Source organism: Ailuropoda melanoleuca, chromosome 9 (genome assembly GCF_002007445.2).
Source record: "Ailuropoda melanoleuca isolate Jingjing chromosome 9, ASM200744v2, whole genome shotgun sequence".
In the NCBI taxonomy this organism is placed as follows: Eukaryota; Metazoa; Chordata; class Mammalia; order Carnivora; family Ursidae; genus Ailuropoda; species Ailuropoda melanoleuca.
In genome coordinates, this window is record NC_048226.1 from 31,175,955 (window position 1) to 31,201,423 (window position 25,469).

At 45.7% G+C, this 25,469-nt stretch overlaps 1 protein-coding gene across 2 annotated transcripts in view; it reads left to right on the forward strand.

The window, feature by feature from the left end:
- Positions 1 to 25,469, forward strand: part of LYN (LYN proto-oncogene, Src family tyrosine kinase) — an 86,808-nt gene that overhangs the window by 49,878 nt on the left and 11,461 nt on the right. For both annotated transcript variants that reach the window (XM_002924109.4, XM_011230903.3), the window contains exon 11: positions 23,875 to 24,028. In XM_002924109.4, the coding sequence (XP_002924155.1) occupies positions 23,875 to 24,028 (154 nt within the window). The remainder of the gene's footprint in view (positions 1 to 23,874; positions 24,029 to 25,469) is intronic.

Here is a 25,469-nt window from a genome sequence, read left to right on the forward strand (position 1 = left end):
TAAGGCCTTCTTGGGAAGGTGAGATCGAAGGAATGAATTAGTATGCAGGTAAAGTGCTTCAAGTAAGAGAGGATCAGAACACATATTCTACGGTAGAATATCATGGACAGAGTTGGGGCTCAACATCTGAAGACTGGCATGTATCATGACTCGTGGCTCTGACTCGATAACCATAACCACTCAGGAAGTCTTTTGCCTCTTTGGGTTAGTTTATTCACCCATCAAATGGGAATGGTAATTCCTATTTTTGTGAGATGTTGGGGGTCTAATCTAATCACATCGGCATGGATACAAACACTTCAGAACCTCTTGGTGGAAACTGAGGGGATCTTAGGGATGACAGTGTCCTCATCATTCTGGTAGAGGTGTGTGATGAAGTCACCCAGCTCAGGCCCCATCTCATCTATCCAAACTTGGCAAGCGTTAGTAGGTTCCTTATCTGAGTAAGAAATTCAAAGCTGATCTGGAACCCCAACATCTAAGATGGAATGAAACAAGATTGCTATGGTAGAACTGGGGGAAGGGAAAGAGTCTGATAGCTCTGACTTTACTCAAACTCTCTACACTGGCCCCGGAGCTCCTCTATGGACTCCAAGGGTTCCAGGACCATAGTTTGAAAACCACTGCTCTGCAGTAAGAGGAATGATTACTTGGATGAATGCAGCTCTAGATCCTATGTAGATAGGGAGTCAGAAAATGGAGAAAGCAGCAGTTAACTGATAAACTTGTGTCACACTCAACATTGACAAAGGAGGCCTTTGTTTGGGGTGGTGATTTAGGCATCCCCTATGAATGAGACACTTGAGGAGTATAGTGAAGGTTTGTTGTACCCACTTCTCAGAAAGGGAAGGGGGGTGGCTGACAGGGATATGGAAAAGTGGGGCATGTGGCCTGGAGGCCTGAGTGGTCATAGTTCAAGTGCAGCTGAGGGTCTGATCTGTGTGTGCCTACAGTTCTATAGGGTTATGTAGGAGCTGCAGTTGTATGGAAATTATGCATACCAGGGCGTGTAACATACCTGGAAAAGGACTTTATTTTGTCACATGAGTATTTTTTATTTGATTCTGCATGGCTTACCTTATGAAGAGCCTTATCTCAACATAGTCAAAGTTTTTATGGTCCAACTCAGGGTCTCTGTATCTATTCTTTAACTTTCTACCTTACTACTATTGCTAAAAAAGGTAATTTTTTTCTAACTTACAAATGAGTTGGGGGAAAAGGTGCTTTCTAAAACTTTGTAGTTTGCAAGGAAGATTATCCCAGAGCCTGGCATTGACCATGACTTTGAAATTGTAGATTCCAGGTGGCTTCAGTTGACTCCCCTGTCAACTGTGATGGGGCTGAGCCCCCCCCCCCAATGAGAGGAGGGGCCCGGGATAATCATGGCCACCACCAAACCAGTGTTCCAAATCCAGCTCCTGCTAGATAAGCTTGTGTTTCCCTGCCAGGGTCTCTTTCTTAGCAGGGGCCACTGGGTAGAACTGGTGGGACATCCAGTGTAAGTGCATGGAGGGTGAAGTGTCAGTGGGAGAGTCAGCAGGTCAGCACCACCCACGATGGCACTAAGCTTGGGGTTCTTCACAAAATTCATTTTTTTGGCAACCAAATAGGATCTCCTTTTGAGTCCATCTTTGTTCATGGTGCAAACCTCACTCAGAATCTTCCCCAATCTTTCCCTCAAGGTGGACCTCCTGCGACCCCATGTTGCCCCACCTTTGATTACCATCTGCTTCATTTGCTTGTGACTTTTCTTGTATGATACTGATAACACAAGAAGAGGGCCTGAACCTTGGCAACAAGGAGTGGGGCCTGCACGTCTCACTTTCAGTCTGAAATCATGTATCTTACACATGGCTTTCTGTGTATACCCAATGCCCATTCCCACCATGATATTGTCAATTCCCTTTGTGACCAGTACTACCAACACTCCTCTGAAATTCTTTCTCTATACAGAAAGTCATCTCTGAACTTTTTCCCCTTTTCTTCTCCATCATGTGCCACCAGTTAATTCCATCACTTCTCCCTAATGGATAAGATGAGAATAATAAATGTAAATAATGATGGCCCAGGGTGATCTAGGATACCTGGTGCCCACATACTGGAATGAACCATCCTTTCTATACCTTCTTCCACTTGACTCTTTAGCGTGGACATAGGGTAAAGCAGAAGGATTTATATGAGTCCATATTTGAACTCTAAACTGAACAACGAGCAGGCTGTAGTTTGTACTTTCTTCTGTTAGCATTCTCAGTAGCATCAAAGAACACAAGAAGATATAATTAAACTCAGCTGTTTTTCACAGTGAGGGGTGGAGAGTAGAAAGAAACCAGCTTACTTAATCTCAGCCCCAAAAGAATAAGGGAATCGGAGTGAGGGACAGCACTGGGACTTTTCCCACAGCCTCTCATCAGCCTCTTCTTCCCTCTCCCCATGACCTACTTCCCCAAGCTCTCCTTTTCCCCTCACCATCCTCCCCTTACACCAGTCGAGACAGGAAGCGGGTGAGTGCACATGACAGCCTCTCCTTCATGTGAGAGCTGATTTCATCACTTCCTGTCTCAGGATGAGTCCTAAAAAGCTCTTCTGAGCCCAAGCGTAATTCACTCTGTGCAACCTGTGTCTCAGCTCAATTGCCATTTAATGGAGAGGAAGAAATCCCAACTACAGTAGCTCCACCAGTGCTCTCCCTCTAGTATGACATGAAGCGATGCTGTGCTCTTTGTGCTAAAATCGGAAAATTACCCCTTGGCGGAGGAAGTTTAATACTGTCAGAGCAGAGATAATGCATAATTCCCTCCCAGCCTTTGCCTCCTGCAAGAGAAGAAAAATGAACTTGAAAAGGCAGGGGGTTGAAATCTGGGAAATCCCTTCAAGGGAAGTGGAAGTGGAATTGTAGACTTGTACAACTGAGGGGACAGAAGTGGGAAATCCACAGTTGCAAGATGGCAGTCAGAGAAATCATCTTGTAATTCAGGACGAGCGAAACAAAGCGTTTCTTGCTCTTTGGTGGCAACATCACTGAAGGGCAGAAATGACCAAAAATGAAATGGACAATTGTGTGTGAGTAAAGCTGCAGTAGAAACAGAAAAGTCAGTTTTTGTTACAATTGTGGCAGTAAGTCCCCTTTCTTTAACTCCTTCCAGTTGATAGAGCACTTCTATGTCCATTATCTAATTTGAGCCCAACTACCTTGAAAGCATTTATATCTTTATTTACTACATTTTACAAATGAGGAGATGACCTTGGGCTTGTTTACGGTTACAGAGCTAGTGGCTGGAATTGCTGGACTCAGTCCTGCGTCTTCTGACTTTAGATAACCTGTCCTTCCCTCTGCGCTGTCTCACACTTGCATTCCAAGGTCAGAGTTGCTCCTAGGTTCGTTTTGTACCTGACACCATGCTGTTAACGCATTTTTACCCCTTGATGGGTTTTGCTTATCAGAATTAATGATATCTAGCTTCCTTCCCCAAGAAATATCTATTGCCAAACATAGATCTTTCTTTCACAAAGTGATTATGCTCAACTGTATTTTGCCCCTCCATTACATTTAAGACATATTTTAAGTTGGAATTTGGTAAACTGAGGAAGGTCGGAAATCTCCATCCCTGTAATTCTCAACCTTTTTGAGTAAGAAGGCCACTTGCCATCAGACCTTTTAAAGTACCCCCTCATTATAGTATCTGCTGACTGAGAAAACAAGACATAGACTGAGAATCCCTTGCAATAACTGTAGGTTAGGACCCACCAGTCTGTTGGTGGTAAATGAGTGTCTGGAAGGAATTTGCTGCAGAAGTTTGTAGAGTATTTGCCAATACCATGATGTGTCTGCTCATTCTACCTCTCTGTAAAGAACCTAAAAGATAAGTTAGGTTCTCATTCTGCAGTTCACGGCTAACCTTCACCCCCCCTTCCCCCACCATAATATAGTGAAGCAACCGCTTTATTTTCCAGAACTTTATTAATTAACCCCTGATTCATGGTGTCATCCCATTTAATTTACTTAAACTGGAGGAAGAATTGCGTGGAGAAAATGAATCAGATCCAGTGGCAAGGGAAAGCCTCAGGTCGCAGACTTGTTTTGCCCCGCAGCCAGGAGGCCAGATCTCCTTTCCAATCCATATTTGGTCTCACTTCTTCACCCTGGAATTCTCACGCATCACTCTGTATTGAGGCCCCACGTTTCCAATTCTCCTTTCAAGCATGGACATCTCCTCAGAGGGGGAAAAGGCTGGCAAGGAAGAGATATTTAATTCTACAAAATAATCTGAGCGGCACACTGCGCAGGCTGATGGGGCGTGGTAATCACCCAGGATACATTACTAAGGAGCCAGGTCTTAGAATGTAAATCCCAAGATAAAATATGGAGATGGCGGCTAACTCTTTGTACAGAATATGAGAAACATCGCTATTGATGTGATTGAGCTATTGATGATGTGTATAGAGGGGAAGGCATTGAGCCTTCAGGGTTGGAAAACCTGCTCCTGCCTGGGCACAGTCATTTCGTACGCCCATCCTCATCTGTAAAATGAGAGACATAGGTTAGGTTTCCCACAGCCTGATGCTCCAACTCTAAAATTCCACAACTAAGAAAATCTACTGAGGATATCTATGTGAATCATCACCCAAAAGTGAAATGAATGATTTGGGGTGTTCAGAGGACACTGGTGTGAGATTTTGACATTGCCGTACGTAAAGGACGATGAATGTATCACAGGGATACAGTACTCTGGAGCCTGTAAATGCTCTCTTTATCTGTTTTGTATAGTGAGTTTTATGTCTGAGACTTAAACTTTGACAGTGAAAACTTACAAAGGGACGCCTGGGTGGCTCAGTCTCTTAAGCATCTTCCTTTGGCTCAGGTCATGATCCCAGGGTCCTGGATAGAGCCCTGAATCAGACTCCCTGCTCAGCGGGAAGACTGTTCTCCCTCTCCCTCCGCCTGCCTGTCCCCCTGTTTGTGCTCTCTCTCTGTGTGTGTGTCAAATAAATACATAAAAAATCTTAAAAAAAAAAAAAAAGAGAGAAGAAAGAAAGAAAGAAAGAAAGAAAGAAAGAAAGAAAGAAAGAAAAAGAAAGAAGGAAAGAAAGAAAACTTGCAAAATGGGCAAATGAAACTAGAGGTCCTTTCAGAATTACAAAACTGGATCATAGGCAGTTTCCTTCTGAAAAAGTTGAAAGAATGGGAAACTGTCATTTAAAAATAGTATAAAACGAGAACCCTCTTTTCCCCCACTTTGCTAGGTGGGGGTGGGGATGTTTAGTGGGTTTACGTGGAGGACAACCATGACTGGCTGTTTAAAATAGCAAGGAAGGCAGACGTTGTTACGCTTGTTTCAATTTTGATTGGAAGGCTTTCTAGCAGCAGTGAGAAGCTTAAGCTAATGTAAACGGGAGGACGTGGTACTTCTGGTCTGCATGCCAGATCTTCCTCTTAGCTCAATTATTTTGTCCACGGGTGGCAATTTCTGGTCAGTGCTACTGTAAGTCACAAAATAACTTCCTCTTTAGGGACTCATCGCGGAAGCCTGCAAGGCCAGAGTTAAAATGAAGTAGTTTAGGAGTGGGCAGAGTTTATTATCAGCCGCTCACAATTTTTAAGTGGAGATGGAGCACTTTGAAAAGAGCAGCAGAGTGTGTGAATTCTGATTGATCTTCGTCTGAAGCCCTTGGCTTGCTTTCCCCACGTTCCCCTCACCCTCTTGGGACACCTCCCCCTTTTCACCCACAAACATGTAGAGAGAGCAGCCTGGCGGATCAGTAACGGCGGTGGATGGCGCACAAGGAATAGGGCAAGGCCTTCCTGGGATGGGTGCTGCAGGCTGCTTTCAGAGCACGTGCAACAGGATGGAACCCAGGGGGCGAGGTCACAGGAAGAGATAGGCTTCCTGGAAGAGGTGACCCTAAGAGCCATGGTTAGCCCTGCTAGCCTGGGAGGGGTTGGATGTAGGGAGGAGTCTTTGAGGGAACTTGGTGCATAAGGACACAGAAAAGGGGCACGAAGGGTGCAAATGGGGCGTGTGGAAAGAATGGGAGGGGGGACACAGAGCTGAGAGAAACTGGAAGTATTGTCCTCTTTTGAGTTACATTGGAGGCACAGTTAACTGTTCCATCTAAAAGGATGTATTTGTGCCTCCACACCCCCCCTCACATGCCCTCAGGTCGCTTGCTGTAGACAGGAGATGGAGGGGGGACTGGAGCTGCAGACCGACCTTTCAATGGGGATTTGATGACTTCCCAGGGAGAATGGGTGAAGGGAGCAGAGCCCCAGGCAGAGGACAGAGGCCAGCCTGGGGACAGCAGGAGCTGCGTCCTGGGAGACAGCCTTGTAAGGAGGAGGTGGGAACTTCCATTGGATTTTTGCAACAAGGAAGTCCTTGGAGATCTTGGAACTTGGCTACCCCCTCTGAGTGTAGCAGTGTAGGTGAAAACCAGAGGCCTGATCTCGAAGCCCTTCCCTGTTCCTGGTTCTCCTCCCCTTCTCCCAGTTCTTTGAATCTTTCCTTTGTCTGTAGAGCTTCCTGTCTCAACCTGGTTGGCTCTTCTCACCGTCCTGCCCTTCCTTTCAGTCCTCCCCCACCTTTCCCTAGCCATACACTCGAAACAACTGATTTCTGTCCTTACTTCAATGCAATTGGATAGTCTTTATTTTCAAAAGCAAGTTAATACTGATTTTTTTCTATGAAGGAGAAAAAATGAAACAAAATTACCTAAAGAGAGATTTTTAAATGATTGATCTTTTTTAAAAAAATATGCTTCTGTAGTGTGCTGTAGAAAAAAAGCTTTCTTCCCCCATCCTTGGAAAGTGGGCCTTAAGAATGTTACATTGGTCGTGAAGTTGCATAAAGTATAAACATTTTTTTAAATTAAGTCACCAAAAGTCCCCCCCCCCCCATTTAAGAACAGTTTGCTGTCTTCAGAGTTTATTCTGAGGTCAGTTTGGCGCCTGGAATGCATTTCCCCGGTTTCATTGTGGTGGTTTCACAGCCTCTGGCCAACATAGCAGAGGCCTCATTCGCTGTCCTGCAGCAGGGAAATTGCATTTCTGATCTCCCTGGTGCAGCTCAGCAGCCAGATTGAGGTCCTGCCCCAGGAACCCGGGGGCCAGAGATGCCACAGCAAGGAGGGGGCCGCCAGGGGGCAGCTGAGCGGTACGTGCCACCATGTGGCCTCACCCGCTCCTCAGGAGGACACCCTTTCTAGAAAACCCCTTGCTGGCCCCCTCCTGCAGCCCCCAGGGCTCCTGCCCTGGGGCAGCAGCCAGAACCGGGGAGGTTGCAGTCCCCAGGATGTCGGCCTGCAGGGGCCTCCCAGCCTGGCTTTCTCCCACCATCCTTCCCCCACTCCAGAGGCAGCTCCTGGAGCCTCTCTTCTTTCCACCCCTGGCCCCCGATAGACAGCTGGTAAACAAACCCTCTCAGTTCCTTCTTCTGAAATATATCTCCCTCCCCCCACTCACCATCAAGTCTCATCTGAACAACGGTGGTTGCCTATTACCTGTGTTGCTGGACTGAGTGAGGAGAAATTCAGGGCTCCCAGTGACATGTGACTTTCGGATAAACAAGGAACAATGCTTTAGTAGCAGTGTTCCCTTTGTATTTTTTTACCTGGCAACCTCTTCTGAAGGTCTCTTTGGCTTCCTCCTCCCAAGCTACATGGAGTAGGCAAGGCCAATTACATAAATGTATGTGTGCATTTTGTATTGCAGTGAAATATACATAACATAAAATTTTACCATTTTAACCATTTTTAAGTGTACAGTTCAGTGGCATGAAGTGCATCCACACTGTTATGCAACCATTCCCAATATCCATCCCCGGAACTTTTTCATCTTCCCAAACTGGAAGTCCCCACCCGTTGAACACGAACTCCCCATTGCCTTGTCTCCCCGGCCCCTGGGAACCACCCCTCTCTTCTCTGTCCCTGTGAAGTAGACCACTTGAGGTGTCTCACCAGTAGGATGATTTTGAATCCCTGCTTCGTACCTTCAATGGATCCCATCACATTTGTGAAATGTCTTGATGGCCTATGAGCTCAACTCCCCAGCATCCTGCCTTATTCCTATTGGGAGCCCACCAGCCTCTGTTCTATCTTAGTGCCTCTCCCAAGCCTCCTCCCAGAAGCTACCTCTTCTTCCATGCCCCCCCCCCAACCTCCTGTTCAAGGACACCTTCGCCAATCTTCCCTCCTAAAATAATTCCATCCCAAACCCCCCCACTCACTCCATTCTCTCTATCTTGGCCTCCTGTTCGTTTTTTTCAGAACGCTTACAGCAATTTAAATGTTTTGATAAGTTTCAGTTTACCTTTTGTATCCCTAGCACTTAGTGCCTTGTAAATAGTAGGTGCTCAATAATATTTGTTGAATGACTATATTGACCAAAGTGGGGACTGCCTATATTCAGTTTAAGACAATAATTTCTTTATTCTCTGCTTCATAAGCTCTGGGTCACTATTCAAGTATATTTAGCAGTAAAATATTTTCCTGATAGATTTATTCTTTCTCTTCCTCCAAGTGTGTTTACTTTCCTGCACAAAACTTACCTTGTTGGTCTAAATAGAAGTGAGAAAAGAAGAAGGAAGTAGAACACAAGTATCTGGGCCTTGATGCAAAGACAAAGAGCTGCTTTGTTTCTCCTTGTCGGTGGAATAGAGAATGCCAGAAGGAATGAGAAATTATACGGAAAGGTTTAACACTGAAGCCAGTAGCGGATGCATTAAACTTGGGGAGGGGGGAATACCAAGCAAGGTTTTCATTCCACTGTGTCCCTCGGATCCTTTGGCGGCCTCTCCCTGGGGCTGGGGAGAGCCTGTGTCTGTGCCTGCAGCAGCCAACAGAGGCAAGAATACTGGAATTCAAGTGGCAATGGGGCTGGCTGATTCTTCTTCCAACGTCAGGATTTCCAGCTCCTGTTAAGTGTTCTATCCACATCTCCTCCCGTGTCTAGAACATAATTGTCTGGGTGACACCTTGTATTACAGAACCAACTGCTTGCACATTTGCTAATGAAGATCATTTTCATACTTTCTCCCTATGGAAGATCCAGACCTTCTATCTCCCTGCCTACCCCCGCCAGGAACCCCAGCTTTGAGGTCCACCCTCCCTGCTTGTTGTAGCTGTCCCCGGATCCCTGGACACTTGTCACTGCCATGCTTCAGCCCGTTCTCCTCCCAGCCCCTGGAGACCCTGCCGTTGTTTGTAGGGATCCAGGCAGGTAGGCCTTCAGGCTCAGGCCTGTCTCTGTTTTTTGACTTCCTCTCCTCCAGGACTCTGTCCTCTCTCCTCCACTGCCCCACACAGGCTGATGACCAATAGCTGTACCCCTCCACAAGTCCCAGCTGGTCCACTGGCCCCCATCTGTCTGGATCCCCACCCCCCCCCCGGGACTCCACCTCCAGCAGTCGCTTCCCAGCGCTCCCGACCCATCGAACACTCCAACTGTTCCCACGTCTCCACTCCCCTTGTTCTTTCTCTTCTGTCCTGACCAGGCTTCTGCAGACCCACTTGGGGCTCTCCCTTTGTCATAGGTTCCTTACGTCCAACTCTTTACCTGTTTTGGCTCCATATCTCACAGCTGCCCCCAATGCTGATGTGACACGCTGGCTTTTTGTACTTGTAATTCAAGGCCAGTAATGGAGGTGCCTAGTACTCCTCAGGCTCCCAGACAGCTGTTTCTCACCTTCTCCTCCTCCTCCGCCCCCAAGCCTTACCTTCTCCCCTTTCCCTCCCTCAGTGGATTTCTTTGCTGTCTCTTTTGCCAGCCCGAGAAAGCCGCCCCCCTCCTCCTGGTGGGACAGCACCCTACATCAAGCACCAGGTCCCATCCCGTCTTGCCATTTCAAGACATTGTTCTAGAAATTCTGCATTAGCGTTTCCCCCTCATTTCTGTGCCAGTCTCAAAGGAATTATAAGTTCTCCCTTTCCTCCATCTCTCTCTCTCCACCTACCTCCACCTCCATTTTTCTCCTCCCTTTGTATAGGGTCAAAAGCCCTGGAAGGACTATCCTCATTTTTCCCAATTCCTTTCCTTCCTCCTACTCTTGAACTCGGCACTGTTCAGCCAAACAGGTCCTGGCAAGTTGTGGGTGATCCCACCACACTGAGTCCAAGAGCATTCCTCTGCCTCTTCTCTGCCTGCCGGCAGTGGTTGGGGCAGCCGGTCCCTGCCTCCTCCCAGACATGCTCTCTTCACTTGGCTTCTGGGATGCCATTCCCACTGGCCATTTCCTCCTCATCTCCCAACATTTAAACATGGGAGGGTCCCAGAGCTCAGCCCTAGGACCTTCTCTTTCTCCACACTGACCTCCTAAGTAATCCCACTGAAAGTGTTGTGTCACTTTCCTGGAGCCACCATAACAAATTCCCACCATCTGGGTGGCCTAAAACATCAGGGATTTGTTCTCTCACAGTTCTGGGCACCAGAAGTTCCAAATAAAGATGTCAGCTCGGCTGTGCTTCGGGGGGTCAGGGGGAACCCTTCCTTGCCTGTCCCCCTCCTGGCTCCTGGTGCTCCCTGGCTTGTGGCAACAATGCTTCACTCTGACTCTTTCTTCACAGGCCTTGTCCTCTGCATGCGTGTCTCAAATCCCCCTCTGCCATTCTCTTATAAGACACCGGTCATGGACACCGACCGGTCATTGGATTTAGGACCCGTCCTAAACCCAGGATGGGACTCCATGGTGAGATCCTTAACTAATTCAATCTACAAAGACTCCTATTTCCAAATAAGTCATGTTCCGAGGGTCCAGGTGACCATGAATTGAGGGGGGACTCTATTTGACCCAGCACAGTTGTCTATATCTGAGTCTTCCACAATGTCTCTCTGTCTCGCTCTGTCTGCTCCCCTGAGCTAAGTGCTGACTCAGCATCTCATGACTGTGTATCAGGCATGTCACACTCAGCACTGCCGGAACTGAGCGCCGGTCCTTCCCCCTCCAGAACCTCCCACCCCGAGCTTTCTCCCCCACTGGTGGCGGTCCCTCCCTCCTTCCAGTCGTCAGGCCCCGACCTTGAAGTCATTGTTGGCCCTCTTTCCCTACATCCAGTCCTTCAGCAAATCGGGTGATTGTACCTTTACAACAGATTCACGTTCCTAATTCCTCCGGCGTTGTCACTGACCCAAGTCCCACGCCCTCTCTCAAAACAAGTTTCTGAGGAGCTGCCTAATGAGTCTTGTGCTTTGGCTCTTGCTTCCTCCAGAGCCCACGTGTAACGCCGCGGCCAGAGTGCTGCTCTCAAAACCAAATCAGATCAACCTCCTCCTCTTCTCAGCCTCCAGTTGCTCTGTGCCTCACTCGGAAGACGAGCTGAAGGCCCCACAGTGGCCATCTGCCTGCAGTGGTAGTCTTGCCATAGACTAGCTTTCAGAAGTTCCATCTTCATAAATGTTTTATTCTTTTGTTTGTGTGGAAGTCTGTGTCACAGGCTTTCCTGGACTTGCCTTATCGTAAGACTCCCCTTGGGTCCTTGTTTAAAATCTATGGATTTCTGGGTCCTTCTCTTTGATATCAGTAATTAAAAAGCAGGGCCCAGGACAAGCTGCAGGTGTCCTGTGGGCTTGGATGCGTCTGGAGAGCACTTCCCTTGAGAATTTGCTGAATTAAGCGAGTGATCGTTTTTCTAGGTCATACATCTTGAAAAGTACAGCTGACCCTTGGACAACGCAGGTGTTATGGGCACTGACCCCCTCCCAAGCAGCTGAAAATCTGTGTATAACTTTTGGTTCCCCCCCAGACATAACTACTAGATTGAAGCCTTACTGATAACATAAGGTCAGTTAACACATATTTTCTATGTTATACATATCACATACTGTATTACAATAAAGTAAGCTAAAGAGAAAAAATGTTACTAAGAAAATCATAAGGAGGGGGTGCCTGGTGGCTCAGTAAGGTAAGCGTCTGCCTTCAGCTCAGGTCATGATCCCAGAGTCCTGGGATCAAGTCCAGGGTCGGGCCCCCTGCTGGGCGGGGCAGTCTGCTTCTCCCTCTCCCTCTGCCTCTGTGTGCTCTCTCTCAAATAAATAAATAAATAAGTCCTTTTTTAAAAAAGAGAAAATCACGAGAAGGATACATTTATAGTACTGTATTTATCCACAAAAATCCACATAGAATCCCGTGCAGTTTGAACCTGTGCTGTTCAGTAGTCAAGCGTACTTGCTTCTTTTCATGTAACTGGTGGGGAGGTCTCCCTCCTTTGAGGTCATGAAGACCAGTAACTGTTTCCTCCAGTCAGTAGGCACAGAAGAAGTCTACCCGGTGAACAAAATACTTGACGATGCTTTTTCCTCAGATTCAGCCCTTCCAGCTTCCCCTCCTGCTCCCATATCGTCAGGAAAGGAACACGCTTGAGAGGCAACCTTAACGGGCTCCATTCATAAACACATGTTATTTTGGAAACTTATTTCAAGAGGGTTGAAATATAAATAAAGATGATAGCAAATCTGTCTCAGGCATATTTGGAATTGATCAGATCTCATGGTAGGTTTCTTTAAATGGGTCACAGGAAGATAAGTCAGGGGTTAATTTCAGAGCTAGAGCTCAGGCTTTCCCGGGAGTTCTTTCCAGCCAATGAAACGCAAGTTCTTGGAAGTATTTTGTTGGAGTTGAAGTGTAGCACCCTGTGCTTGTATATTGTCTTCAGTTCTTAGCTGTCTGACACAGGGTATGTCTGTCGGCCCCACTGGGAAGTAAACTCCACAAGGTAGGGCCTATGTTTAGTTGCCCGGCACCCAGAACAGGCCCAGGCTCCTAGCGGGCAGGCTGACTGGGTGCAGATAAATGGAAGATCGTCCTCAGGCTAACGGAAGACCCTGCCTCGGAAGGACAGTGATCTTCAGTCCTTTAATGTCCTTGAGTGTCCTCTGGGTGTGGTATCCAGTGAAGCCACAAGTGACTAGACGCTCAGTTACACCCCAACTGCTTTATGTTAACTTGTGACCTCTGCATGCGTGATACGGTCATATAAATGTGAGTACATACTTAGTGAATAATCCTGGAGGTCTTTCAAGGTTCCTATAACAAAAAACAAATGTTTATGCTCTGGGATATTTTGGGAAAATGTAATCCATATCAGATCTCCTTTTTTTTTTAAATATAGGTTTTTTTTTCCTTATTAGAAGTCAGTGCAGAGGCACGTGGGTGGCTCAGCTGGTTAAGCATCTGTCTGCCTTCCACTCAGGTCATAATCTCAGGGCCTGGGATCAAGTTCCACATGGGACTGTCTGCTCAGCAGGGAGTCTGCTTCTCCCTCTCCCTCAGTGCTCTCTCTCACTTTCTTTTTCTCTCAAGTAAATAAATAAAATCTTAAAAAAAAAAAGAAGTCAGTGCACACTTATGACAAAATTATTGAAAAAATATTATTCAGATGCTATTATTCTTTTTACAAGCATTTTTGTGTGTTCTTATGCTATATTTCAGTTTTATTTTATTTGTTTACTGATTTTTTAAACGTATCGATAATGGGTTAAAAAATGAAAAGTCTATACTATAGCTTAGAAACTAAAAACCCTGACTGCTTGGTCCCAATTTTAGCAACTCTAATGCATCTTTTCAGGTACCAGCATAGATTATGGCCATTCCTCCCCAGCCCCCATGGAAATGCATGATATGTACTCATGCTGTAATTCTATAGCTTAATGTATCTGGGCTACTTTTTTATATCAGTGTAGAAGGATCCCCCTCATTCTTTTAAAGCTGCTTATCTCTGCTCCAGTATAGATGTCCTGTAGTTTATTTAACCATTGCCTTATTGATGGACATTTATGTTATTTTCTGGGGGTTTTTTGTTTGTTTTTACTGTAAGAAACAGTATATGGGATAGGCTGGTGATGGGTATTAAGGAGGGCACGTATTGCATGGTGCACTGGGTGTTATACGCAAGTAATGAATCATCGAACTTTACATCAGAAACCAGGGATGTACTGTATGGTGACTAACATAATATAATAAAAAATATTATTAAAAAAAAGAAACAGTGTATGTGGAAGAGCCTTCTGTACATGTTTGTATACTTGTGCAAGTATGTTTGATAAATTGTAGGTTGTAGACCTACCAAAAGTGTACATACATTTTAAATTTTGATAGTTATTCCTGAAAGTCTTTCAAAAGAAATGAGAATGCCTTTTGCTTCATCCCCTTGCCCAAAGCAGATATTGTTATCATTCTCTAATCCAGTCCGGTAAGTCAAATTTAGCATTCATTATTGCAATTTATGTTTATTTAATATAGATGAGGTCAAACACCTTTTTCCGTATTTATTCTTTGCAGTTTCTTTTCCTGGGAACTCTTTCTTTAAACTTTTGCTCATTTTTTCAATTAGCTCATCACCGTCTATTTTAATTATTTCTGATTTCAATTAGGTTTGTACCATATATGCTGTTTTGTATGTATTGGACTGAATATTGTCATTTTTCACTTTATGAAAAATCCTTCACAAACATGTACATATCTTTGCAGTACAATATTCAACTCATATGATTATATCACAATTTCTTTAACATTCCCTTATAGATTAACATAAGAATCTCCAATTCTTCACTAATACATATAACAATACAAAACATTTCTGTGGACAAACCTTTACGTACTTTACTTCCTTACTTTAGAACCCCCGCCCTTCCTCTGCCTCCAGTAGCCAGATAACCAGATCAGAACAGGAGTGTTTTAAGTCTCTTAACATTCCCATCTTGTTCTCACAAGATGCAAAATTTGGCATTTGAACAGAGTGAATTGTTTCTCAGCTTGAGGTGTTTGGGGGGGATATCTGGGTTGGTTCACATTCCACCACAGAGGTGATCCGTATATCAAGCTCAGAAATAAGGCACTGGTTTTTCTCTTTTCCTCCCTCAGTTGGAGCAGAAGTGAACCGTTTGCTTCCTTCTCTTGTCAAAGTGATAAGCAGGAGCATGGCTCCTTAGCCACAGATCAAGGAGCAGTTCATTTAGATCGTTGTGGTAGCGCAACACTGCTGTAGCAGAGGGGACAGTAAGCAAAGGCGGTTTCCAATCCCTGAGTGCCATTTATCCACTGTACAGAAGTGGTCAGTCTCTTTCACGACAGGGATGGTGGGGGAATCTTTGGCAGGTCATCCCCTTTACTTTCTCAGGCAGTTGGTAGAAGAGAGGGGGCTAGTCATGCAGGGTCCGGAAGTCGGCTTCTGCCAAGGTTGGTGGCAGCCTCTCAGCCAAAGGGAGCCGGCAGGCGGAGGGCTGCCAGCTGGCGTGCCCAGGGCTGCACTTGCATATGGTGCCGGCAGCTTCCCGCCACTTGTCCCTCGGCTCAAAATCAGCTCTGCTGTTTGTCATTTTGCCATTATGAGCCCAGTCTGGATTCGGGCTCTTTCTTTCTGTGATTAAGATCTGTAGCAGTAGTGGTCACGAGAGCAATAATCTTGCATCGAGCCTTTTCCATTCTCCTTGTCACTCTCATCTGGGCTTTACCAGGTTGCTAAGATTATCATCACCGTGTTGCAGAGTGGAAAGCTTGAGGCTTCAAGAAGAAACTCACCCCCGTTTTGTATAAACCCAAGCTGAGTCATTCTAAAGTTTCTGAACCCTGGTCACAACTGTCTGACTCTGTCCTGAGGCATCATCGGTAATCCCTCTCCTTCCTGCCAGTCCCTAGCTATGTATTCACATGATGGCCAGGTTTAGCTGAGGCTAGATTGAGGAGGTGCCGGAGGGGAAGAAGTGACGTGGGAGGAGCTGTGGCTGCTTCCCACTTTGGTCTGGTCCCGCCCAGGCGTGCATGGGTGCTCCCATCTGGTGCGCCGCCGTGAGCTGCCACACCTCGTCCTTGATCAGAAGCTGCATTGCACAGGTGGGTGGGTGATGAGTGCTCTGCTGGCTGCTCTTCCCACAGCAAAGAGTCTTCGCTGGGTGTTCATCCTGCTTTCCAGGACAGTTTTGTGTGTGTGTGGTTGGGGGGGGGTGCAAAATACATAGAACATAAGACTCACCATTGTAATTATTTTTAGGTGCGCAGTTCAACGGCAATAAGTACATTCATGTTGTTGTGTAATCATCACCACCGTCCGTCTCCAGAACGTTTTTCATCTTGCAAAAATAAAACTCTATACCCACTAAACAACTCCCCATTCTCCCTCCCACTGGCCTTTGACAACCACCTTTCTCCTTTCTGTCTCTATGAATTTGACTGCTCGAAGTACGTAATGTGAGTGGGATCGTACAGTATTTGCCCTTTTGTGACTAGCTTATTTCACTTAAAGTAGTGTCCTCAATTTTCATCCATGCATGTGTCAAAATTTCATTTCTTTTTAAGTCTCAGTGATATTCCATTGTGTGTATAGATCACATTTTGTTTATCCATTCATTCATCAATGGACACTTAGGTTGCTTCCAACTTTTGGCTCTTGCAAAAAATACTACTGTGAATAGGGATGTACAAATATGTTACATATTGTACAAACACCTTTTAATTTTGAGGGGGATATACCCAGAAAGGGAATTGCTGGATCACAGAGTAATTCCATGTTTGTATGGTAATTTTTTTAAGAACACCCATTCTGTCTTCCGTATGGCTGCACCATTTTACATTCCCACCAGCAGAGCAGGAGGGTTGCAATTTCTCCACATCCTCACCAACACTGGTTATTTTCTGCTTTTTTGTTTGTTTTTTGCTTATTTGTTTGTCTTTGTAGCAGCCATCCTCATGGGTGTGAAGTAGTTCAACAAGTTTTCGTAAGAGAATATCTATGGAAATTAGTTGAAAAATGTGTTTTTCTAAAGAAGGTGAATCTCCTTATGGAAACTTACTGATTTGAATATGATTTTCAGTGACATTATGAGTGTCTCCCTGAGACATCCTTGCATACTGTTGGATGGATTAAATGTTGACCAGTCATAGGAACCTCACCTGCCCTAAGTTTGCATATACCAGATTGCCCTCATCTTTGAGCTTTGAACGTAGTCTGACAGACTGAAAACTTTAACTTGGCCACTTTATACACTATCTTGTTTTTTTATTTATCTTGTCCCTCCTTTTACCTTCCTGTGAGCATTCCACTGTTTTTACCTCTTTGTAAAGGAGAAGCCAGTCTAGATGAAAGGTTAAGAGCACAGGTGGTGGGACCAGCCAGACTGGCAGTCAAATCCAAGTTTATCCAGGAAAAAATTACCTTCTCCAAGACTCAGCTTCCACATCTTTACTGTGAATATTGCCTGTCTCATAGGCTTGTTTTAAGGATTATAAATGCCTGGCCAGGTGCCTGGGCAGAGTAAACATCCAATGTAATCGTCACCATCACCACCATCATCAAAGTAATACATTTCACTACTCCTTAGCAGTTTCACTTGAAAGAGAAGAATAAAGAAAAACAATAATAACCAAGTAAAGCTAAAACAACATTTCTAAGAAATTTTCACTCCAAAACACATCAAGGAACGAGCACTCTGTTCCATCCCTTCCTCTACCAAATTACGGATTGAAGAGTGTAGGACTCCAGTACGGAAAGATCAATGAATATTAATAGAAAAGGGTTTCTATAAAAACTATCAAGGGCTATAAAACAAATGTTGCCATATTTGGAGTACAGACAGAATGTGTTCTTACTTAAGCTTTCTTTTTGAAAGCTCCCTGTTGTCTTTACATTCTATTTTTCTATGGTCATTAAATGGTTGTTAGGTCAGTTAGGATTGTCCCTAGGGGCTCCCTGTTACAAAGGATCCTTCACATAGACTGTAAGTTTTACCCAATTGCTTTTCATTGGTTCCATTCCAACTTATTAATATTATCATTATCATTATTTCACAAGCTTCCTGGGACTTTCAAATAAGTCCCCTTATTTGAATTCTATTTTTCCCAAGTGTAGGAAGGAAATACATATCTAAAGAATGAAGTTATCGAAGCCTACTAGGACAGGTAAAGCAATAAAACCAGATTTTTATCCTTTGCTGCCTTTTGGCACTTTTCTTGTTTAATTTCTCTCATTGCTTGTCTAGATGACAAATGTTTTCCAACCAGCCAATTCTAAGACAGGTTGTATTTTCAGTTCCAGATTCTCATTTAGCCTGGAATTTCCTGGGGCAGATTTTAGCTTTGCTTGAGAGATCACATTGAGTCCCTCAATTAGGTTCCTTTCATTCCTTATTCCCTCCGTCATCTGACTCAAATGTGGGCTTCTTCTCATTAAAATAAAAAATGACTCACTAAGCAAGATAGCTTGTTATTTGCCAATTTCTCAGAAAAGTGATAGTAATTAGGATGAATACAGGAACACCAGAGCAAGACTTCCAGAGCAAGGCAGTCCACACAAACATTTTGTTGTTTGTCCAAAGCATCACTCAGATTCTCTGGGGAAAGCAGCCCAGTGTGTGTGCCAAGCAAGCCATCCGTAGAGCACAGGCTTGGGAAGGGCTACTGAAGGCTCAGAGCCCGAGCATCTGAACAGGAGAGAGCCTGCTGGAAGCTGGGACGTACGTACTGTGTGGGATGCTAGGTTGACACGCTTCTGATTGGGCCTCTAAGAAAAACAGGAAAAAATGAGTGACCTCTGTGGTCATTGCTAGCAAGGAAGGTCACTTGCGAGGAGGATTATTTGAGCTCTGCTTTGGTATGTAAAAACATAATTGAGATTTTTTTTCCCTCTAGAGCTGTATTCCACATAAAATAAGCCCATCGGCCATTTACCCAGTGGCTGGAGTACTTAGGTATTTCCTGCCCCAGGCAGAACTGTACTGAGGTCCCCAGTTGGTCACCGGCAACTCACTTCTCAGGGAATGCATTTGATGATGGAAGGTGTGCATCACTCAGAGAGTGGGCGCCGTGTTGCCTTCCTCAGAGCAGCCCAGGCAGGGGTGTGTGAAGAGGGCCTGCTGAGCTCCCCACCATGTTTACTCCTCTTTTTGGGAAGAGGAACACAGACTTTCCATCTAAACGTTAATGTTGGAGAAGGAATTTAAATGAGTTAGCTCAGCTCAAATGTTTCTGAAAACTTTGGTCTGATTTCTGACCTTGTACCCTGGGAAAAAAATGTATTTGCAAAGTATATAGAAGTCTAGATTTCGTGCATCGTAAGTGTGCACACGGGCATGTACGGGTGTATACGTGTTCGTGCTTGGTCGAAAGTGATGAGCAGACAGAGCAGAGGCTGCAGTGCTTTACAAAATGTTGTCGTTCTGAAAACTGGCATGTGCTTACATGTATTTGTGTGTGTGTAAGATCACATCTGTAGATACGAATATATCAGAAAACAGACACGCGCTGGCAACACTACCGTGGGCGGTGTGCCCATAAGTGCCCTCTGAGATGCTGAGGAGGGTCTGAAATGCACCCCTGATCCCACTCCCCCACCAGCCAAGACAGCTGGGTCGCCTGCCCTGGAGGACATGGCACCTTCTAACTTGTTGTGGGCCATGGAGGGTACGTCTGTTGGGAGGGATGATACTTTCCATCTCATGCCAGCAGCAGAAGAGGCAGGCCAGCGTAGTTGGGATCAGGACATTTGATAATACCTTTTTTCTCTGGTGGCATGTGTGTTTTTAGCCCGTTCGTTTCCCCCATGCAGACACTGTATGAGCAATTTCTTTTCTTCTGATGCTGCATCTAAAAGGCCCCTCTGAAAAACTGCATTGTTTGGGACTGGAAGTCAGCTTCGTGAGCACCTGACAAGATAAGACTGCCCTTTACCTTGGGGAACAGCATTTTTAATATGGCTCCTTTGCCTAGAACTTCACCAGAGCGCATGTGGGTTACTGGCTCAGGGTCACTGTCTTAATTCCTCTCAGCCCTTCCAGGACGGCAGAACACAACACACACACACACACACACACACACACACACACGCTCATGCACACGCCCAAAAGGGAGAAATGTCATCATTATATATTTCCACTGAAGGGTTAGAAAGAGGAACTAAGAAATGTATATTTGCCACACTCTGTGAGCTAAAGACCATGAGAAATGCAAAGCACACCTAAACGTAAGTCGGTTAGCTTTAACCCCGGAGTAGAAAAACATCACTAACATTGTCTTCTTACATGATTGCTCTCACTTTAGGTAATGGGGACACTTTTTATTTCAACTTTCCAGAAGCTTCACACCCTGACTCTCTCATTCAGAGTTAGGAATGAGTACAGGAACACGAGAGACATGCTTCATTCCCTTGTTAGACTCAGCAGGGAGTTTACAAGAGTTGAGGTCTTCTCGCATCTGTACATCACCGGGCCTGGCGTTGTGAGGCTGCTGTGGTCCAGGATGAAGAGAATCTCTTTATATGATTTAAAACATGAAGATCAAATCATTCCCAAGTCCTCTAAGGAATGGCCCAGCCCCGGTACCATGATATATATAGAGAGAGACCACCATCCCCTGTCCCAAGCCGTGAAGCTGGAGGAGTCTCTCCCTGAGTGAGAGGAAACACAGAGGCTCAAGACACATATGTCGAGCTGTTGATGGACTAGGTCCAAGGTCAGCCAGGGCATCCCAGCACCTCAAGCATCTGGCCCTGAACCTTAGCCTGCCCCCACGTGACACCTCCCTCCTGGCCCAGGCTCCTTACTGCTGGTGTGAACACCTTGTTCCTTCTGTGGCTTGAGCTGAGTTGTATGGTAGCTCCCCCTCCCATTATGAGGACAGCAATCCACTTGTGAGGTTGTAGGTAAGTGTTGAGACGATGAGCTCCTTTCAATCTATGTAAAACTTTGGGGTTTTTTTAATAAGATTTTATTTATTAATTTGAGAGAGAGAGAGAGAGCTCCCCGCCAAGCCAGGGAGCGTGATGCAGGGCTCTATCCCAGGACCCAGGGATCCTGACCTGAGCGAAGGCAGACACTTAACCAACCCAAGCCACCCAGGTGTCCTCTTATGTAGAACTTTGATTCGTAAAATAGCTTAAGTTTAAAAGCATATGATCTAGTGTCTTGAAACTTGACTGTGTGTGCACAGCACCTGGAAATCTTGTTAAAATTCTGGGTCCGAGTCCAAAATGCCGCACTTTTGCCAAGCTCCGCCATGGTGTTAAGGCTGCTCCTGGCCCGAGGGCCACATTTTGTGTCACGAGGGCCTAGAGTGGTTCTCCGCCGGGACTGCCCATTGGAATCACCTGGGGAAGCCCCACTCCCATAGATTCAGGTGTAATTGGTTGAGGGTGAAGCCTAGGTGGTGGTGGTATTTAAAGATCCCCAGGGACACAGCCAAAGTTAAGAAATAGGAGCATAGGGTTAAGACTTAAGTGCTAAATGCACAGAAGGGAAATTCAATTGACTCCCAAAACATTGCACTAACCTGTGGCATGGCTCGGAAAGAAATTTCCTTTCAGCCTCATGAGAGTTCTAAGGGGAATGGCAGTTCGGCTTTTTTTTTTTTTTAATAATATTTAGATCATTAAAATCCGCCAGCAAGAATAAGAGAGACATGGATGGTCGGTGCTGTGTCCTAGAGGCTCTGTCCGTGCCACCAGCGCACATCTGTGTGGGTCAGTCTGCGTGCCTAGAAGGGGCTCTGCGGAGGTTCTCAGGGCCACGGCCAAGGGCAAGTGCAGACCCAGCCTGAGATGGCGGCCCACTTCGGCCCTTGGGGGATCCTGCTCCAGTTTGTACATAGCTATTGGAATGTGACCTAAGGGCCCCAGGACAGGAATGTGCACGCCCTACACCTGCCCTGAGGGATTTACATTCCTGCGGCGATCATAGGTAAACAGAGGAAGAGCAAGGGGCCCTGGGACCACGCACATTAGCAGACGAGGGTTGGGTAAGGCTCCTTAGAGGAAGTGACATCTCCACTGAGGCCTTCGGAATGACTTGGCCGGGCCCAGGGGCCAAGAGTGTATGTCCTAAGCAGAGGCAGCTCTGGAACCAGGATATGGGACAGGAGCTGGTCCCGGGGGAGGAAGCAAGGGGGCTGAGCAGGGGCCGGGTCACACGGGGCCTTTGCAGCAGTGGTAAGGAGTTCAGACACTGGAGCCCCTGGGTGGCTCAGTCGCTTAAGCGTCTGTCTTCAGCTCAGGTCATGATTTCATCAGGGTCCTGGGATCGAGTCCCGCATCTGACTCCCTGCTCAGCGGGGAGTCTGCTTCTCCCTCTGCGTGCTGCTCCCCCTGCTTGTGTTCACTCTCTCTCTCTCTGACAAATACATAAATAAAATCTATTAAAAAAAAAAAGTTCAGAAACTTGTCTTGAAGCTAGTTTGAAGCAGGTAGTGACCTGGTTGGACTTGCACCAAGGATTTAAGCATTCCTGTGGAGGGATGTGGTGGCCCAGACTGTCAGGAAGCGAGGGCAGGCCAGGCTGGCCAGGCAGGAACCTGACTCCAACGGCACCTGGTCGGGGTCATGCAGCCTGGTCTTCTGCACTTGACCAGCACTGCTCCAGGGCCACGCGTGCTACTCTTGCTTGGAAAAACTGTATGCTATTAAATTGTCATTTCTACAAAAGCAAAAGATCAGACCTCAGTTGTTCTTCTGATGTATGATTTTCTCTGTTCGAAACAATATTCCTTGGTGTCAGTCAGATGCGAACTGCTGGGCTGATGGGACATTGAGACCTGCCCAAGTGTGTGCTGATTATTATACGCCAGCCAGACGTTGTGGCCACGAAAATCTCATCTGCCCAATTCCTGCAGCAGTAGCTGGCAACAGAGTATTCTGGTACTATTGAAAACCCAGCGCATTTCCTAAAGAACTTCCTGAGAAGAGGCTTGGTGACAAGGTTGAAGGTTCCAATAGATGCACGTGAAAACAGACAAGGTACAAGGTGTGGCTTCTGCCTGGAGGTGTTTACTGTCTGGCAGGCATAACAACAGGTGCACGAAACAGCATAAAAATAAAGGCAGAGCTATGATCAGTAGGGGCAGATGGTTTTTGTACAAATTGACCATTGACGGTGGGTAGAGAGTGGAGAGCCATCATCCAAGAGGAGTTCAGGGAGGGCCCTCTGGGCAGAAGGTAAACCTAGGGATTGGCTGGGGGAGCGTCCAAGAGATGCAAAGCCAGGAAGCTGAGCTCCAGGCGAAACGGCCCGGCCTCACTGAGAGGGGTTTTGAACTGAGGGCACAAGTGGGGAAAGCCAGGCCCTCAGAGCTGAGCCTGCTGGAATTTGAGATAGAATCCAGAAGAATACATTCATTCCTATGTGACAGAATCCTAATTAGAGCTGTCCTTCTCACTGCTCACCAGACCCGGCTACGTACGTAGTTTGTAGTTCGCTCCTTCCTTACTTTTGTCCATCCTTGATTCTTCCCTTCCTTCCTTCCTTCTAGATCCTTATCTTTATAATTTGGTAATGTGTTCCCTAAACATCTCATTCTGATTTCCTTAAAAACCCAGTTTTCTAGCAGGCAATGGAGTGGCAGTTTCACCTCCCCTACTTGCTGGTTTTGTTGAAATCTTGGACTCTCTCCTGCTGTCATGCTTTATGGTTGGGATGAATCTCTCCATTCCTCCTGGAACACTGAGCGGGGAGAACTTGGAGAACCGGTTCTGCGGGCTGTTGATTAACTGGACTGCAAGGATGATGCTGACCAAGGACATCCTGTTCCTGATACCTCAATCATTTATTCGTATTAGCATGTTACTTTCTCCAGCTCCGTTTGCTCATTTGAACCACTGGGATCATGATATCTGTGTCTCTAGGTGCAAGAATTTAGCAGGATCTTAAAAAGATTCCTCACACATTAGAAAATGTCAAGACATGCAACTATGTTAAAAATCCCGTTGAGACGTGATCCCTATCATTGGAGATTTGGGGTGGGGACAGTTATTTTAGAAAGGACTCAAAATAGTCGTTATAATTTACTCATTGTGTTGAAAACTTGAATGATCAGAATAACTTACATGAAGGGATTTCAGGAACTCGTAAGTCCTTGATGGTCGTCTGTGAGAGCCTACCCTAAGTTGAAAATGAGAGCCTCTTTCTGGTTTCAGATTGCAGAGGGAATGGCGTACATTGAGAGGAAGAACTACATTCACCGAGACCTACGAGCAGCAAACGTTCTGGTCTCTGAGTCCCTCATGTGCAAAATTGCAGATTTTGGCCTTGCTCGAGTAATTGAAGATAATGAGTACACAGCAAGGGAAGGTATGTTGTCACTCACCATCTTTACGATCTTTACATGTTTTGTTATTTAGGGGTTTTGGGGTCTGGCTTTTTTTTTTTTTTTTTTTTTTTTTACAAAGCAATTACAATAGTCATCCTTAAAAAAAAAAGAACCCATTTGGCAAAATGTTCACAATGTACCATAGTTGCTGTTTGTGGGTTTGTTCTAATATTTTTAAAAATTATTCTCCTGATTAACTCCACATACTGTTTATAAAGTTTACAGATGTTGTCATTTGTATTTCAGTTAAGCAAAGGAAAACAAAAAGACTTGGCAAGTTCAAAATTCTTTGTTTATATTGTATGTTCAAGCTTTTTACCCAAACAATGAAGTACACTGTTCCTAACTATAGAAAAGACATTTGCAAAAATAATTCTGTATCCTGTATTCTGGCCTTTTCATTGCAAATTAAAACTTGGAAATTCTCACACACAGAGAAGTAAATGTAATGCGCTCCTTTATTTAACTGCATTCCGTGTTCTACACATATTAAAACACACAGAGAGAGCGCCTGGGTGGCTCAGTCGGTTGAGCATCTGCCTTTGGCTCAGGGCATGATCCCAGGGTCCTGGGATCGAGTCCTGCATCAGGCTCCTTGCTCAGTGGGGAGTCTGCTTTTCCCCCTGCTCACGAGCTCTCTCTCTCTGACAAATAAGTGAATAAAATCTTTAAAAAGAAATGGTGAGGGAGGGAGGGAGGGAGGGANGCCCATGATGTTTCCGGCAGTTCTCCTCCTGCCTCAAGATTGTGTTCTCTTAGGTGGGGGACAACTTATCCTCCACAAAAAGGCAGGTGAAGGAAAACAGTCTGAGGAAAGGGAGTGGAAAATAATAACTAAAATGTAGTGAGGAGTTGCGGTATGGCAGGCACTATTCTAAGTGCTTTTCTTTTCTTTATCTTTTTTAAAAGATTTATTTATTTATTTTAGAGAGAGGGAGAGAGCACAAGGCAGGGAGGGGCAGAGGGAGAGGGAGAGCAAGACTCTCAGGCAGACTCCCCAGTAGGCGTGGAGCCTGACACGGGGCTCGATCGCAGGACTCTGAGATCATGACTGAGCCAGGTGTTTAACTGACTGAGCCATCTAGGTGCCGCTCTAAGTGCTTTTCATATGTTATCTCATTTATGTTTACAGTAGCCCTATGTAATAAGCCATATTGTTGTTGTTATTATCATCATTCCCACCTCATAGGTGAGGCCACAGAGAGACATTCAGCACCTTCTAAGGTCCCATAGTAAGTGGGAGAGCCAACAACCAAACCCAGGAGATGTAGCCTCAAAGTTCACCCGCTAGAACGTATTCCACCGGCTCTGTTGAATTGGACAAGACTGGTGCCTCACAAAAATAACTCTTCTTGCGTGAGACAGGTGGCTTAGTGCAGAGAGCATGGGTTCTAGGATTAAATAGTAGCCATTTTTTCAGGG